Source organism: Bombyx mori, chromosome 23 (assembly GCF_030269925.1).
Source record: "Bombyx mori chromosome 23, ASM3026992v2".
Classification (NCBI taxonomy): Eukaryota; Metazoa; Arthropoda; class Insecta; order Lepidoptera; family Bombycidae; genus Bombyx; species Bombyx mori.
Genome location: NC_085129.1, coordinates 21,135,481 through 21,154,357, shown reverse-complemented (window position 1 = coordinate 21,154,357; position 18,877 = coordinate 21,135,481). Strand labels below are relative to the sequence as shown.

Below are 18,877 nucleotides of genomic sequence, written 5' to 3'. Positions count from 1 at the left end.
ATCCCAGTAACTGGACACGAAACTGACCGCGCACTTCACTTAGCTACTGACCGATATAAGTGGCTACAAATCACAAAGTTTCACAGGCGGGCGCGTCACGATGCTCAGCAATGAGCGATCGATTCAAGGAGGAGGAGGACTCGTGGCAAATGTGTAAATTCGCCACTACACAGCGTACTTTATAGGTGGCTTTATTAGCTCATCGTTTGGCAGGAGGGTAGAGGTGAGGAGCACACTCCTGTATAACAAAAAGTATCCGTCGAAACGCGACCAATCTGGGCGACGCCACTGTAGCTAAGGGTGTCTCTTCAGAAATGGCGCCAAAATCACACTTTACTCCTTCTACAGCTGCATTCATATCGCACCACTGGCTAGTGCAAGTGGGTTCTTGAGTTTCAAAATGTTGCCCACAACTGGACTAAAGTGAAACTCCCTGCCCCCATTTAAGACAGCTCACCTCGCCTTACTGCTTCATTCTACACATCAATTCGCTGGGTCGGTAGAACTGAATTACGCATATTAAAACTTTGATTTATTGTTTCTTTCAGTGTGGTATCCCTTGCACCGGGGTACAGGCTGCGTCGAAATGACGACGTTCAAATTATTTCCTGCTGATTCCAAATTGATCTTAGAACGGAAGTCCACGTGGGCGCCATTTGAGTTCGAGCTAACTACGACCACGATGTCTAGACGTCCAACGCGCAAACAGACTAAATCTAAAAAGAGCAAAGGACCGAAATGATGTAATCTTTTTAGTTCTCGAATTAAATATGGCCAGGGCGTAATAGCCGCTGCTTCGTCTGGGTGGTCAATGTATAGTTTCAATTGCTTTTTCTAAAGATATTAACACAGTAGATTTTTTCTCGAAATAAAATGCGCTCAATGCAATCCCCTGACCTAATACTATTATTAAAAAAGCCGATACGTGGCAATTGCGGCAATAAGCAAATTCTATAGATCAATTCGTCGCGGCCTAAACGTTAAGACGCCTGGTGCATTCCTATCGATACGTATGCGGGTAACTTTTTTTTCCTACTTATTGTAGTGACCTCGAGGGGTCATGATAGATTCTCAGAACGAGTAAGTGAGCTCACGGGGCTTCAACGTATGGACATGGCTAACACTGGCAAGAGCAGTGCTTCGCAGAATCTACCACCGGATCGGATACGCGACCCACTGAGAAACTCAGTGGGCTGTGTCTGCGGGTTAATACACTCGTCGAGCCCTTCGTCGCAAGCGACGGATTCGGCGAGGACGGTGACCGGTGCTTGAGGTACCTAAAAGCGCCGTTAGTGGATCGAGAGGATCCGTAATGACGTGTTTTGGGCGACGTCGACCGTTTACTATACGAAGGCGGGTAACCATTTTTCTAATCAATTTACTTAGCCCATGTTCACAAGCGACTTTCACGATAAAGGAATAACATCGTGTAATAAAATTCAAACCCGCAAAAAATGCAATTTGTGTCATTACTGCCTATTTCAGCCGTGAAGCAGTAATGCGTTTCAGTTCGAAGGGCGGGGCAGCCGTTGTATACTGTTATAAACTGAGACCTTTGAACTTATATCTCAAGGTGGGTGGCGCATTTATGTTGTAGATGTCTACGGGCTCCGGTAACCACTTAACAACAGGTGGGCTACGAACTCGTCCACCCATCTAAGCAATAAAAAATTAAAGAAATAAAAAAAACATACATATAAAAACATACACACCCATAATATAATATATTCATGATAAAGTCAAGACACTCTAGACTCTTGCTGAAACCAGACCCCACTATACAGTTAGATAATTGACCTGACATTGACACTGTCCTAACGTGACGGTCTGATGACCAGCCAGGGGTCTGGCACCCGCAGCTTACGGTAGGAACGAACCAACACAAACAACTTTTTTTAGTAAATAAAAGTCAATGATGTTATTAATTATTTATATTACATACATTTTTTTTCTAATAAAATACTGTACTTTCTTATTTTTATTCCAATAAGACACCTATGTACGTGGTGTTACATGTTCACATTAATACATTACGTGGTGTTGCCATTTCCATTAATTTATTTGTCAGATTACTCTTAAAGTACATTTTTATTTATTTATAAACATCCTTGAATCTAAAATGCTAATTAAAATTGAGTATACCGCATATTATATATTATTATTCGTTGGTTACCTGGAGGAAATGACTTCTGGGGATAAGCAGTTCATTTGGACGGAACGAACGGCAGCTTTAAGTTCGACAGTCGTAAGCTTTGTCAACATTTACACAGTCGGGACTTTTGGTAAAAAAAGTAAAAAAAACTTATACATGCATCGCGAAAACTTTACCGTTTCCGTGAGTCACGGAGGACCTCAATTATATTAGTTGAAAAAACCGAAATAAATCAATAAAAGCTGTTTTTTAATCTTTCCTCAAACCTGTGAAAGCATTTTAAAATATTGTTACGCAGGTAAGAGTAACGCCATCTACCGTCGAATAGCGAAACGAAAGAACCTGTAAAATCGAGAACGCTCGAAAAGTACAACGCCATCTATTATAAAATAGCGGAAACACATATCGAAATTACTCGACCTGTCAGGAATGTTCTCGATAATCCTAGGGATGTCGTATCGACTATAAAAACGTTACAGGGATAACACAGAGGCAGTTAGTAACCGAATCTACTCGAAGCGAAACACACGCCCCACTAGTTTTTGGTTAACATCTTCACACCTGTCAGCTCCATATCATAATATTATGACGCGGACGACATGTGTACACACAAATATTCCGTGACCAGAAGCCTTCAAGCGGTGTGTACCTGTCGCACCAGAGACCTCATGAGACGAGGGACACATCAGCGGATTTGGTCCCCCATCTCGGGACCCCTATTAAGCGACCAAAAAGCCTTCATTATCAAAAGCTTAAGCTCGAAGGCACACCGAGTTAACGAAATAAAGCACGTAAATCGTATGCATTTAATTTTCAATAATGTACCAAATTCCACCCCCCCCTTCGGTTGAAGAGCCCCCATGCTTGAGTCCGGCTCTGCCCCCCACCGACTAGTTCTGTATAGATGAGTCTGGACGAGACTCGTTTAAGCTTAAAAACTTCATCGCAACTCCTGGTTATAAAAATGCATAGTGCAAAACAAATATAATTGATTGGACTTTATTATTTAATGGAATTAAACTGATATGGGATGTCATTAATAAAAAAAAAACATTAATGTAATTAAATGCACGTTCAGTTAATTAGTTCCAAGTCCTTTAAGACACCATTAGAGGTCCAGCTTTTTTATTTTGAAGATTTCTTGTCCCGGTAATGAGACCTTTAAGCCAAGTTTTTTTTTTTACATTCTGTTTTATGAAAAATTATATAAAATCAATGAGTTGAAGTTAATTCATTATCTGTACAGTGGCAGTTGTTTACTAAAGACTTCAGTGGAGTCTTTGGAGGATTTCGCCAAGTTACTTTCAGTGGGTTTGATTCCCCCCCGCTCGCGCAGACGCTAAACAGTCTGCCATTCAAACCTGCAGAAACACCCCTTTGAGCGCGAACCGTCGATATATCGACGCGATCAAGTGCGGAGCGTCGGAATATCGACTATAACATATATTAATAACATTTACAAATAACCGTATAAAATTATTTTGCTGCGAATTTTCGTATTGATTTGTGTATTTTTTTAAGTTAAAACTTTATTATCAGGTATTTTCTTTCAAACATCCATAAACAACTTGCAAAATAATTGAAAATAAGCTCAGCGCTAAAAGGGTTACCAAAATTAAAACAGTTGGCACTTGAAATTCGCATGGCCACAACGCCGCCAGCTGACGACTCGTGCATCTGTCCACGGGCATCACCAATATCATATCCTTACTTATTAAATAATTAATTTGAATTCGTAGATAACGCGCTACTTTTAATATATTTTGTTGGGGTGTTTCGACGTAATGTTACTTACAACAAAACATGCTTTAATAAAAAAAATGTGTGCGTGTACTAGTGTACACACGTAAGAAGTGAAACTTGTTTATGGCCTTATTTTTCGAAAAATGATCTACATGCAACTTTCTAGAAATTGGTTAAATAAAGTTAAATTAGATAAAGTTTAAACAAAAGGATTTTATTATCATAGACATGAATACAAATAATACAATTATTTCACTTTACCTTTTTGCTACTAAGATTATTACAGCATTTCATTAATTGTAATAGAATTATTACTATCATTGTCATTGTCATTATATATTTTTGTAATTAATGGCTTATGGAAATATATGGTTTACATTCCACGAAATTTAGTGACCGAGTAAAAACTCCATCAATTGTAGTGCCAGATCTTGTTGTTGACGTTTGAGGACTGTTTTTCATGGATAAATTCAATTTATCTTTCAGAAATTCAACTAGCTTCAAAGAATTTTCCGATGCAAAATTTACATTAAAATCTCCACTTAAAATCATCGGTATTTTATAATTATTGTTACCGAGTAAAGAGGCACCTTCACTTGTGTACGGCAACAATGAATGGTGAAGAAAAAGATGGCGCGTAACGGAAAAATGTGACGCGTAACCGAAAAATGTGACGGTAATTTTTTTTCCAACGCCGATAAAGAAGTTTCACTTCAATAAACTATGATTTTTTTCTGTCTAACCCGCTCATCTCGGCGAGGTCCAGGACCAGGTATTTATTTATATACATATTATTATATAAATTAAATCGATATATATATATATATAACTTTTCTGTAATGTACTTTTTAGTCGTCGTGACGTCAGCACTCGAGTACTACATTCGTACACCGCCCTCGGCGACTGTTGGGCCCGTGGAGCTGTGCGTCAGTCGGCGGGCTCGTAGTCCATGTCCCCGCAGTACTCCGCCAGGAACTCCAGGAACAGCGTGAACTTCCCCGTCGAGGACTGGCACCAGCTCGACGACACCGACTTCATGCAGGACGACAGGCTCTTGAGGGTCGACTGGAAACGGAACCCGCAGTTAGTGGGGGCTCATTGTCCTCCGTGACCACGATCAATGTAAAAGCATTTTAAATTTACGATATGCGAAAATGTCAAAAAATTCTGTAAATATTTTAACCACAAATACGTCACACGCTGCGGATGTGTTCTGAAGATTTCTGCTGTGAGAATCCGTGGCGTATCTTTGAAATAGCCAGAGCCACAAACGCCCAGGCTCCGGTTGAGGTCCCGGGACCACAGCTTGCGTGTACGTACCTGCGGCCAGTCCTGCCGGTACACGGCCAGGCACTGCTCCGTGAGGGAGTCCTCGCTCAGGAAGTAGTTCCTCAGCAGGTACACGAGCACGGCGGCGAGGCGCCCCCACACGTCGGGCTTGGCGCCGGGGGACGCGCTCAGGATGACGATGTTCCGCGGACATAGGATGTGATCGAACAGCTCCAGCAGCCCGCGGCACTCGTCCGCCGCCCCCCCGGGCCCCGCACCCCCCGCCGCCCCCGCTCTGTCCTCGTCGGGCGGCGAGTCGGGGGCGCGCGGGGGCGGGGCGAGGTCGGGGGGCGGGGGCCGGGGGCGGTCCGGGCAGCACGTGTCCCACACGCCGTGCAGAGCGTTCAGGAACTCGTCCGTTAGTTCGTTTGGCTTTCTGCTCACTGAAATAAAAATATATGTGTAAAGAAAAAAATTTTTTATGTACATACATACATACACAATTTTATAACCATTTTAGTTAAAAGGAATTTTCTTATATACTATTTATTGGTCCCGCAGTAGTCGAAATTGAAATTAAAAGTTTGAACGTTATTATGGTTCTGTTGTCAAGGGCTATTAAGCTTCTATAATCACAGATTTCCCCAAAATTACACTATAAATAAATAATATTAAAGATAAACAATATTAGTCTATTCTCAATTTGACCACATTAAATAATAACAAAAGTTTGACAATAAACAAAAAATATATATGTGTATGTGTTAAACACATGGTAGTATGTGTAATGTGTGTTTTATTGATTTAATGTATTATTAATGCATAATTTAAATAAAATACCTCCGTCTACACAATTTTCGTAAAAAAGGTACAAAGTTTTTTGCTTCACAAATTACATATATAGATATTGACTGAGCTCTCTGTCATTGAGGGAAAAAGCGAGTTCAGTTTTAATTAATTCAAGAATACTGTGTAAAATATTTTGTGGAGAATAAAGGCTTTAAATGTTGTTTTCTTAATATTGTACAGAAAACGCAATTAAGTATTTTATTATTGTTTTTATAACCACTTTTAGAATATTCCATATCATTATAATATATCTAAGCACACACTTATTTTAAGAATAAAAGAGATATTTAAAAAACTAGTCATCCGTGAACTGAAGTTATTAATTAATTATAATTAGTGTGACCCAAGTGTACATCATTTAAAAATAATTTAGTTTTTAATTTTCTATTGCAAGGTTGGATGAGCTCACGCCCAACTTGATCATAATGGTTACTGAAACTCATGGACATCAACAACGTGAATGCCATCACCAACCTTGAAATAAGAGTTCTCATTTTTTAGTTTATCAGTACAACGGCTGCCCCACTTTTCAAGCCGGTAGAAATAGGCGGGGTGGTGGTACCTACCCGCTATGTCTATAGTAAACCAAACACTGGTGACGTTGCAGCCTCAACTACATTAACTCTGGGACAACATACCGTATATGACGCAAAGGTCCACGGACAGCTGCAGTATGGCGCGCTGTGTCGGCGGGCGACAGAACACGTTGCGCGGCGAGCACGCCAGCGCGCACGCGGACAGCAGCCCCCCCAGCCCCCCCGGGGAGCCCCCGTCCAGCAGCTGGCACACCGCTTCCTGGTGGAACACTGTGTGTTGATAGCTCGCACTCTATTGATCTCTTGTTAACAATAATGAAAGTTTGTTTGTCCATTTGACTTGGAGCTGTTCGCCAGTGAAGTCATCTCCGGTGCAAAATGAACAGCCTTCATTAAACATAGCACCCATCGGGAACTGCGGGGACACTATGTAAACCACCAGATCAGATTGGAGTGGGGTTTTTTTTTCCTATCTATTCATTGGTAGCCTAGGAGGCTATTCCAGCTACGGACGGGATTATTTATTCTTAGGAACACAACAATCACACAGCGTGCACTCGGCACAGCTCCCACCTTCAGTGTGATGATGCAGGTGGAGGGGCTGACGTTGACGGCGTCGAAGTCGGCGGCCGTCATGGCGGCGGCGGCGGCGGGGCGCGGCCCGGGGCTCCCCGCCGCCTCGCTCGGCGCCGTCAGGAGCTTCATCTCCGCCTTGATGTCTTTGCAGAGGATATCTGTCGTTATGCGGAATTTACATTACGAAATTAGTGTCATGCATGTTCAACTCAGTTTCACTAAAGTATTCTGTAGTAGTTAGTAAGTAAGATATTTCGATATATGCGAAAGTAATTTCGTAAAAAAATTGTGTCATGAAATCTACAGTATCGCAGTAACCATGGCGCCATCAACATCAAAGCTATATTTTACTATATTCAATGTAGCTAAAGAAATGCTTATATATAAACTTAAAAAAAACTATCAAGAAAAATGTGTGTGTGTCCGCTCCGACGCACGACTGGAGTTTACTGGATATAAAAAATTAAACGAAACAATACGAGAAATAGTTCTATATTACGACAACACGATACACTACAGATTATTAACAAATTAACGAGACACAAAACAAACGACTAACAAATATATGAAAATACAATAATGAGAGAAACGCGCGATCAGTACGAGGCTTTGTGGCGGACTGCCGGCGCAGCAGCCCGGCGTCACCTGCGATAACGCATTTCGTGTGACATGCGCAATCAGGCGCATAACGCATTTCGTGTGACATGCTAGTACGATTTTGGTCCCCATAATTTTCATACCCCGGGCCTATATATGTAAATCGATTCTAAAGGAGTAAACTCCAAAAAAAAGACATTGCTAGATTCGAAGATGGTTAACAAGAAGGCATTTAGGTGCAATGAAGTTAGTCTCTGAATTAGCAGATGAAGATCCTGAGAGCTATAAAAACTTTTTTCGAATGATTGAAGATAATTTTAATTTTTACTGTAGGTGTTTCGGGTCCCAGAGACACTCTTGTCGCTGATATGAAAGCGCAGACGCTTTCGCGACACTAATTCCCGACGCGTCTATACTATGAAATTAGTTGCATGACACTAATTTCGTAATGTAAATTCGCCCTTAGAGACGCGCGTTATACGAGGTCGACTGGGGGGCGGGAGGGGGGGTTGGGGGAGGGCACGTACTGGCGGGGTCGGGTCCGGGCGGCAGGCACTGCGCGAGGCGGCGGGCGACGCGCGCGGCGGCGAGCGCGGCGAGGGGCGCGGGGGGTGCGGGCGCGCCCAGCAGCGCGGCGAGTGCGGCGCGGCAGCGGGCGGCGGCGGTGCGGCGGGCGCACTGCAGGGCGGCGGGGCGCGCTCGCCGGGCCTGCTCCGCGTACTGCGCGCGCACCGCCTGCACCAGCCGCGTCTGCGGACCCACCAGCCGCCATTAGCAACGCAACCTTACAACCATACTAATACAGAAACGATTTATATATTAAACTATTTTTGTAAAATATAAAGGATTTAAATTACTATAGCAAACCAAATTTTATTTCAGTTCAATCTAGATGCTGCTCATAATGCGTGACGTCATATGTGGCTAATTTATACATTAGCTAGTACAAGATTTCTGGTTAGCACATCGTGCGGTCATAATGAAATTGACTGGCTTCAGTTACATTCCCTAGCGCTCATGAAAAACTCCAAAAGCTAGGCTATTGTGAGCAACACAATAGCCTATTTTCAGAAGTTCATGAGCCAAATAAGAGTGCTATGAGAGCAGACACAGGTTTAGACTCGCCACGTGACGCTGGCGCGTACCTCGTCGTCCCCCTGGCTGGCGCCGAGGAGTGCCCTGGCGTCGTCCCGCGCCCGCTCGCGCGCCTGCAGCAGCACGGTGGCGGAGAGCTCGCGCACGCACGCCGACGTCACGCGCTCGATGACCAGCTCCAGCACGCGCCGGGTGGACGACGGCTGGCTCTTGAGGAACTCCTCCTCGAGGCGGAGCTGCGGTCAACGTTAAGGAGGTAGGAGCGTACCGGACTTCCTTCGACTGGGACTTGTGACGCAGCCCTCAGGGCTGAGCCCCGTGAGCTCGCCAATAAATTCAGTGAAGCCAGCATCACCCACTGAGGTTACCAGCAATGGGTAGGAGGAACATCGCCGCGCTTATGTTTGAAAGACAATTCGTGTCAAAATATATTTAATAACTACTCCGGCCACCTAACTGTAACAATGTGTACTATGCAAATAGTTCATTATCTGTGCACCTTCATTAAAAATAACGTTAGTCTGTGTCGTGCGGCCGCCATGCTGCGCGCTGGGACAGTTCCAACTGATGCGGAGGGGCAACAGAGCAGCGATCACAGGTAACTAATATGAGGTTATCAATTTAATTTCCGTTTACAATTTGTGAATTAAATTATTGTTACGCCGGTAAGATTAACGCCATCTATCGCCGAATAGTCGAACGAATATCGAAGAATCTAGTAGCACCTAGAACGCTCGAGAAGTACAACACCATCTATTGTCAGATAGCGGAAACTACTACTAGAGATGTGTGGAATATTCTCGATAATTCTAGGGATGAGGTATCGACTATAAAAGCGTTGTAGAGATGGCACGCAGTCAGTCAATAATCGGAACTATTCGAAGCGAAACAGCGAACGGATCACCTGAAGCGAAGCGGGAGAAGCGAATTGAGAGTTGTAAAGTGTTTGTGAAGTGTTTAAGTGTTGAATACATTTTTTAGTTGTTGTAAAGTTAGTGTGTTGTTGTTAAATTTTATTTATCCCGAACCCCAGCGCGTAACATTATTATCAAAATAGACTTTAAACATAACAGCTTATATGTATTTTTAATGTTAGCAAACGTCTCCCTCACGGGCCGGCCACTGACAGTGTCAACGCCCGGCGGGCTCACCTGCAGCTCCTTTTCCTTGTTGCGCAGTCGTTCCTCGTGGTTGAGGCTGAGGCTGACGGGGGTGATGTGCCGGAAGCTGTTGTCCCGCTGCTCGTATTCCGCCCGGCAGGTGGCCAGCAGCGCGCCCAGGCTCCGCAGCGCCGGGCATAGCTCCTGGATGCTGGAGTGGTCCACCAGGTCGCACGAGTCCAGCGTGGGGCCGGCGGGCGGCGCGCGCAGTCCCCCCGCCGGGCCCCCGCAGCGGCCCCCCGGGTACTGCGGCAGCTCGGACAGCCAGCCCAGCAGCGACCTCACGTACACCGCCGTGTTCTTTTTCATGTTCAACTTATTTTTATTTATCTCTTCAATTAATTTGAGTAGTTCTTGGTAGTATCTGGTCCTGAGGCTGGCGTAGTCCAGCATCGACAGGAAGTGCACGACCCAGGGCAGCGTCAGCGCCAGGCGCCCGCTCTCGTACGACCTCGTCAGCATGCCCTTCAGGTCCAGTGACGGTTGGCTCTGGAAGCGGGGGTGGGGGGGGGGGTTCAGCCGAAGATCATCATCGTGTGGCGGAGGCCAACTTGGGGTCAAGTAGCTTCAGAAGCTACCTTCAGACACGAGGTCGCGGTCCTAGTAGCGCGTCGCGGCGGTGGGCGCGGTTTTTTTTAATTATGCATAAAAAATACATTAAATCGATAAATAAACAAATTACACACATTACCATGTATTTGACACACACATGCATGCATGCTATTTGTTTACTGTCAAACTTTCTTATTGCTTAGTCTGTGGTCAAATTGAGAATAGATTAATATTGTTTATCTTTAGTATTATTTGTCTATAGTGTAGTCTTGGCGAAATCTGTGATTATTATAGAAATGATGATAGTCTTTGACAATAGAATCATAATAATGTTCAAACTTATAATTTCAATTAATTATAGTCGAACTTCAACTACCGGAGAACCACGAGTCAATTTTAATACTCAGCTTCGAACCGTAAAATTGTTTTTAATCATGACTATACCGTAATACCGCAGGCGGGTACCAATTTTTCTAATGAAATACGTACTCAACAAATTTTAATGTTCACGATTGACTTCCACGGTGAAGGAATATCATCGTGTAATAAAAATCAAACCCACAAAATTATAATTTGCGTAATCACTGGTGGTAGGACCTCTTGGCCCCGCCTATTTCTGCCGTGAAGCCGTAATGCGTTTCGGTTCGAAGGGTGGGGCAGCCGTTGTAACTATACTGAGACCTTAGAACTTATATCTCGAGGTGGGTGGCGCATTTACGTTGTAGATGTCTATGGGCTCCAGTAACCACTTAACACCAGGTGGGCTGTGAGCTCGTCCACACATCTAAGCAATAAAAAAAAAAAAAAAAAAAACTATACTAATATATAAATCTACAGTGGTTTTACGGATGTTTCTTTATAACTACTGAACCGTGCATCCGATTAACTTGAAACTTGGTATCCATGTATAAAATCCATGTACTTAATGCATAGGCTAATACTTATATGAGTGTTGGACTCCCTACACCAGTTGCGGGGGCGTTAATGATGAGAATCTTTGCGGGAGTGAGAAATAATAATGTTAATTTTAAATGCCCAGCGAAGCGGGCGGATACAGCTAGTAATATATACAGCTAGAGAATTTTACTCACATAATTTCTCAAATACAGATCGTTCTCCAGGACCTTCTCTTTGGGCACCGAGTACCGATAGTCCTTCGTCTCCTTAACGATCATATTGGATTTGGTCGCTTCCGGCGACTGGGTGTACGGAAGTGACGTCACGTAGCCCAGGAACTTGGCCAGCAGGAACAGCTTCTTTGAGATCTTCAAAAACTCCTTCGATATCTCGTTGTTCGCTGCGGATCAAAATTAATGCGATCTCCTTGAATGCCACTGACAATGTCACTGCACAGCTGACAGACTGTCAACGCATGCATGGTTAATTGAAGACCATTTGAATAAAGCGTGTTTGAATAGAAAGTCCGTGGGCTAATGTGCAAGAAGCCTGTTGTGTTCATGTCGAGTTATCAGCGAGACATAATGACGTGGTCCCACACAACATTCGCGGTGAGCGAATACACATCAGTCTGTGCATTACTGATGTAAAGCTATCACCGACACCCGTCATGATGTCCATGGACAGCTTCTCCAATATAATGTACCGATATAGTGTACGGTTGCGGCCCATGATGTCCATGGACAGCTCCTACAACATAGTGTACGGCTGCACACTCACGGTTGTCGTCGAGGCTGAAGTGCGCGGCGTCGAGCGCCCGCAGCTCGGTGGCGAGCGCGTCCCGCAGGTGCGCGCGGAACGAGTCGCCGTCCGCGTGCGCTATGAACTCTCTGGAACAACGGGGACGCAGTCAGGACGAGGGACAACGAATTAAAGCTGACTTTACGGTCATCCGTGACCAGGCGGAAAATGTAAAGTTGTATAAACAAAAAAAAAACAATTTAAATCTACACGAATGCCGCTGCCACTATAGAAGTCGAAAACTGGCACCGGGGTCTGTGTGTTTGGTGTGAGTTTGTATGGAGTTGGAACAACGCTCCTAGCGGCAAACGAAGGGCAGCTGTTCCAATTCCATACAAATTTGAGTTAACTTTTACGCGATTAAAAAAACTCGCATTAAGCACTTTAGAGTGCAGCGGTGGCCCCATCCTTCAGATGGAAGCACAGGACTGCTTCATGCCCAAACAGTCGTTGCGTTGGCTCACGTCCTACCGGCTGCTACCCACAGTATGGCGCACGTGGTGGTCTGGCAAGCCGGCTGCCATTGTGAGTAGGGGGATCAGTGGGGACCTTGCTGGGGGCGGCGGCACTCACTTGTAGAACATCTCTGCGGGCGTGAAGTGCGGCAGGCGGTGCGGGTCCGGCGCGTTGGGGCACGTCAGCCGCCTCTGCAGCTTGCTCAGCTTCGACTCCTGCGCAAACAAACACTCGACTCACTCGTTCATACCACAGCTACCTTCCACTCTTATACGGATTCGGGATTTTCCCTTTTTAAAAAAAGAAGATTCCATAAAATAGGATTTATTGACTTTGTAATTTTTTTTATTGCTTAGATGGGTGGACGAGCTCATAGCCCACCTGGTGTTAAATGGTTACTGGAGCCCATAGACATCTACAATGTAAATGCGCCACCCACCTTGAGATATAAGTTCTAAGGTCTCATTATAATTACAACGGCTACACCACCCTTCAAACTGAAACGCATTACTGCTTCACGGCAGAAATAGACAGGGTGGTGGTACAGCCGTGCGGACTCGCAAGAGGTCCTACCACCAGTGTCCTACCACGTAATTAATTGTCGGTTTATAGAAGGATACAATTTTCGAGTTAAAGCAACAAACTTGTTGTCACGACGGAGATCGAAAATGGACTGAAGCTATTAGGAACTATGGTTTACTGCTTGCCACTGAAACTACTGACTGAGCAGGAAAATAGGGGTGTGTCAGCAGTAAAGGACGCAGGGCCGTCTGATAACAGCACGATCGCAACCGCCCACCTGTGAGAGTCCGTCGCCGCCGGGCAGACAGGAGGCCAGCATGTGCCGCAGCAGCAGCGCGGCCAGGTGCTTGCAGTTGTCCGGCGCGCCGCCCCCGCCCGCCACGCAGCCCCGGGCGCGCGCCCGCACCGCCCCCTCCTGTCCGTACCACCTGCACACGAGTACAAACTCTGTTGATGCCCGCGGTCCCTCGAACGGCGCCGCCACACGACTACTGACATACGTCTCTGTCGACGCAATACTCATCCAGTATCCTTTACGGATGCGTCGAAATTTGGATCTTGTGCTAACTGCCCTCAATTTTTTTAAATAAAATATATTTATATCTTAACATTTACTTTTAATAGTCGGCAGTGCAACTCTAAGGCCTGGATATCCACTTCACGGTAATAAAATAAACTGATACTGTAGTTTATACATAAATATTCAACAACCGCGGACTGACCTTGTATGGAAATGGTAGTGCAAGGTGAAGGGAGAAGAGGTCGACCAAAGAAGACATGGATGGAGTGTGCGAATGACGATATGAGAGAGAGAGGAGTGTTGAGATGACGGCTGATAGAAGAGAATGGAACAGAAAAATTCGCTGTGCCGACCCCACCTAGTGGGATAAAGTGGAGACAAAGAAGCCGCGGACTGACCTCAAGGCCTCGTAGAACATGTCCCTCTGCTTTTTGAAATTCTGAAAGCTCAGCGCGCTCGGGAAGTTGTCGGCGTTGTCCGTCTCTGAATTGAAACATATGACGCCATTCGACGGACGCGCGTCCTGCGTCCGCGGTCGCTCCTGCAACACGACGCATTACTCGAGTGACATTGACACATGTCAAATTTGACAGCAGTCAATAGTGACAAAGCTTTTGAAGTGAATAAATCGAATTCATATTTAGATGTAATTGATAATTTATTTAATTGAACAGAAATATTGTATTTCCCCAGTTAAATGTAAATATAAACTAATTCTTTATTGCATCTATATCTCGAGAGCTGGTGATGCGATTTAGTTTTATGTGGATATATGGTGCAACTGAGAGTCCCACTAAACCCGACGAGCGCTGTACTCACGTTGTGATGCCCACGGGCCCCAGGACCACATTTAATTTAAAAAAATGCACCAGTTTACCTGATTGGCCTCCGCTTCGCACCTCAGTCCGTAGCAATTCAGTAGAAACTTAGCTAGATCTGGATAAAAATTTCTCACATTCTTGTTTTCCCCTGAAATCGCCAATGGAATAGGATTTTTGTTTATGACTACGTTGTATAATACGATCAACAAAGCTGATATAGCAATAAAAACATGGACAAAAGCAGTTAGAGGTGGACCTGCAGATTCAATTTATCAATTAATCAGTGAGAAGTATAATGATGATGTCAATGTTGCTGTCCCCATTGATACATGACAAGAAGTCGCAACTGTGCCAACAGTCCTTAAAACTTATTAATCAAACCGATACAAATAATTTATAGAATGCAAAGTGAATAAGAATCCTGACATATATAGTTCTGTAAGAGCTACCGATAACACATGACATGGGATATACAGCCTTGAGGAATCTGTAACTTCTTCATTAAACCAGTTCACTATATATCACACATAACATTAAAGTTAATGTACCGGTTTATTCCTGTGTCTGCTAATGACCAGATATTCAAATTACAACTGAAGTTACAATAATGAAATAACTCACCCAATGTTTTTAATGAATTTTTATCCAAAATAACTTCTAGCACAAAACGATTAAGCCACAATGATTTTACAGCAAAATATGTTGCATTATGAACACTTTGGAGTAAATATTCAAAATCATTGTCTCTCAATTTGCTTTCGGCATAGGTACACTCTTCGTCGTACTGCTTAGATATCAATATAGTTATTAAAAAATAAATTTCTTTGTTAATGCTTAATATTAAATTGTTTTTCATTATAACCTCATAAATAAGAACTATTTCGTCAATTTTCTCTTTGAATAAAACATTAGAGACATCGGTCATAGTAATTGTTTTGCTCTTTTCAAATTCTTTTTGCGTTACTTTGATTTGTGGCGTAATTCTTTGTGTAGAAGTTGAATTTGTGTTTAAAATATTGAATTTCTCCATTAGCTTATGTCTCTCTTGCTTCAGTATGTTTCTTTCAGCATCAAAGGTGCTCGAAGCCTCTTTTGGCTGCAACTTTTGAGGTTGGAACAAAGCGTTGTCCTCTAGAGCCATTGGTGATGGTCTTTGGAATTCGGTGAAGCTGTTGAATGAGCAACTTTTCTGGGAATTCTTATCTATATTCGTTGGCTTAATCCTACGTTTCTCAGATCTTAATGAGCTGGCTTTTCTGGCACCTATTTCTGGGAACTCAGAACTACTCAGATCTAATTCTATTTTCGGTTCAGGCTCTTTAGGTTTTTTTTTCTTTGCACTTTTGATGTTTATCATGAAATCGCCTAGACATTTCTCGTGCGACCTAGATTTGTAGTTGATTCTGGGCGTATCGCACCTAGGTGTTACCGGACTAAGTAGATTTGAGTTTTCCATATGATTCGGACCATTCTTTAAGGGTGTACTCGACAAGACGAGCCTCTCAACACCGATGCAAAGCTTAGATTCATCTGAAGATATTGATAGGTTTCGATCTTCAGGGAAGAGTTTCGTCTTGACTTTTTTTCCTCTTTTTCTGTCTCTGTTAGGTGATTCATGGCTACTGTGTTTCTCGGACTTTACTGACAGGCTATCCTTTGATCGATCCTCACTAGTCGGATCGCTGATTGAACGATGGTGCTTCCTTTGCGAGCTGAAGAGCTGTTCTGGTGTGCTGTGCTGTAGTAATTGTGCTGCAGTGCTGTTCGTTTGTGTGATACTGAAATAAATTGAAATATCCAACGTATGTCACTCACTCGATAGCACACTTTGAAATGAAATGAAATGAAAATTCTTTATTGCACAAAATATTGTACAGGGGCGAATTTAACGCCATGCAGGTATTCTCTTCCAGTTAACCCTCGTTGAAGAAAGTGAAAGATTCAAGAAGTGCGTAGCTGTGATGAAGTTAATACATGGTGATAATTTAAAGAATTACAGTAGACATCAGTAAAATGAATACCAGGTAATAAATTACATTGCCAAAACAAATACATAGATACATACATACAAATTCAGTCAAACCTGGATAAGAGAGAGTTCAAGGGAGCACAATCTCACTCTCGCTTATAGAGGTTTCTCACTAACCCGAGTTTCTCGCTAATGCTCCCTCTGAATTTCATTTCGCGATTTTCCGGATTCAAACGCATTCACTATTTAAGTTTATCACTTAATGACAGTACTTTAATTTTCCGTTTTGACATGATGCAGAACAGAACTTTTCTTCGCAATTGATTAACGATAAACTGAGTAAGTCCGACAAACAGGACGGTACACAGGCACACGTGTCCATTCGAAAAGAATGCGATAAAATAACAACGTTACTTAGTTCCACGAAATAGAATAGGTTCAATATTGACGAGAAAACAATTCAAAAACAATGGTAGGAAGTTCCACAAAAGTTAAGAATGAGTCATAAAATAGCAGATGTTAAATTTGTAATTTGTTTTTTCATTTGTTCCTCCTAAATAATATAAATAAATAAAGCTCGACTGTCGCTTATAGAGGTATAGATAAGTAGCAGTCTCACTTACAGAGGTCCAAGAGGGAAAAACGACTCTCTCTTACAGAGGTTTCTGTTTCTCTCTAATAGAGGTTTTGGGAGCTTAAAATGACGGCTATTACTCTCACTTATCCAGTTCTCACTTACCCAGGTTTGACTGTACATACAAAGATATTATTATATAGATAAGAAATACATATCACTTTGATTTTGTATTTCTTATAATTCTATCTTACTTTGTATTTTAAGATAAAACTCACAAAAAAAAATTAAGTTATTGTGGAGCCTGTACACATAGGAACCACTTATCTTGCGTACTTCTGAAGTATCACATATTTTTTCTGAATAGAATTTATGAATTCCAGTTTGATGAAATAAAGTTAAGATTTCAGTGTTTCACTTGATAAAAACTTATTTGGTCTAATCTTGAAGGCATTTAATGTTAGTGGCTTTTTCCAAAGCTTAATTAGGATTTCTGATTAAAGTCCAGTAAACAGTTTCCAAGTTGTTATCAAAATGATCCAGGCTTTGGTACTGTATGTAACAGCATTCTCATTGTAATATTCCGACCATGAGTCAGGTGCTGCCAAGATTGATCTGTTGACTATTCTATTCATGGACTTAAGCTATATTTAAGCAATTCAAGTCCATTCAAACACGTGGAACCTACACTTGGTTGTATAATTGTAAAAATGAAAAAAAAAACATATTTTAACTGACTAGCAGAGATCCCACCTAATCTTAAGTGGTTGCCATCACTCACGGAAATATTCAGCCTAATTTTTTTTCTTTATTGCCCAATTTTTAAACTAACACTAGTATAATTGTTCATTTGATACTCTTTCATTACTTAAAAAGTAGGTTTGATGGAGCAATTTAGTAAAAAATTATATAAACAAAAACATAATTTAATACTTTTATCTGCTTTCTTCATTTTAACCCATGACATGGGTAGTTATTTGATTTTTTTTTATGGATGGATGGAGTTACATTATCTTAGTTATGAAGTTTGATATAAATTGCTCTACTGTAGACACCACATGCACACACAATATATTCCAATTTTGAACATGAAAAACAAGGTAATACAAGTTTCTATTAAATATGTAAGACAGAATTATGTTTTAACTCATTGAACTTGAATTACATATCCTGACAAACGAAGTACAGTGTGTTTGTAAAGGAGTTTGAATTTGTTTAATAAGAAATAAATTCTATGAATAAAATTAAACACATTGTCATAAAATGAAACAAATTTAATACCGGTTGTAAAATTGAAATTAATAAGCTAACTGAAATAATTATCAATTAAATTACCACTGAAAGAACAGTTTGTTTTCTAAATTAAATAATGATAAAACTGCAAAGTACCTGTCCGTTTGGTTCCTCAAATAAGCCAAGAAATAGGACACAAACTCATTTTTATCACAGCAATTTAATACACAATCTTCAGTTTCCTGAAATTTTTTAAATTTTATTAATTTTGTTTGAATAACTTTTGAAAAATTGCAGGTTATTTTGTTTTCACCTCGATTGACTCGTCGTTGAGCCATTTAACTAATAAGCCTACGTCTAAATTTCCTCTTAGGACACTTTCGATTATGGTTTCAGGCATTTTTCAAGACAAAAACTATAAAAAACGTGTAAATATTAAAAATCGATTTTTGCTTAAGATCCTCTTATTTTTGACGATCGCCATTTTTCAACTTTACTTGTCAAACAAGAGCTGGTAATGTCAGTGTCACTTAATTGAAGTTTATTTTTACTTTT

At 42.2% G+C, this 18,877-nt stretch overlaps 1 protein-coding gene across 1 annotated transcript; it reads right to left on the bottom strand.

Moving 5' to 3' along the window:
- Positions 1 to 1,916: 1,916 nt before the first annotated feature.
- LOC101736321 (codanin-1) lies at positions 1,917 to 18,827 on the bottom strand. The gene is made up of 16 exons (XM_038019356.2): positions 18,636 to 18,827; positions 18,479 to 18,564; positions 15,168 to 16,324; positions 14,603 to 14,694; positions 14,124 to 14,266; positions 13,483 to 13,633; positions 12,801 to 12,898; positions 12,207 to 12,316; positions 11,621 to 11,826; positions 9,969 to 10,466; positions 8,868 to 9,053; positions 8,250 to 8,472; positions 7,123 to 7,283; positions 6,652 to 6,808; positions 5,216 to 5,607; positions 1,917 to 4,960 (listed from the first exon to the last, which is right to left on the bottom strand). Exons 1-16 carry the CDS (start codon positions 18,720 to 18,722, stop codon positions 4,823 to 4,825), a joined length of 3,885 nt encoding a protein of 1,294 aa, XP_037875284.1. The 5' UTR covers positions 18,723 to 18,827; the 3' UTR covers positions 1,917 to 4,822.
- Between the last annotated feature and the right edge of the window lie 50 nt (positions 18,828 to 18,877).

What these genes read in the sequence shown, in the direction of transcription:
- LOC101736321 (XM_038019356.2), bottom strand. Translation starts at nt 18,722, where the DNA reads ATGCCTGAAACCATAATCGAAAGTGTCCTAAGAGGAAATTTAGACGTA. An exon ending in GCGAAGCGGAGGCCAATCAG is followed by an intron (nt 14,267 to 14,602) that starts GTAAACTGGTGC and finishes GTCGTGTTGCAG; the next exon opens with GAGCGACCGCGGACGCAGGA. An exon ending in CCCGCAGAGATGTTCTACAA is followed by an intron (nt 12,317 to 12,800) that starts GTGAGTGCCGCC and finishes CCGTTGTTCCAG; the next exon opens with AGAGTTCATAGCGCACGCGG.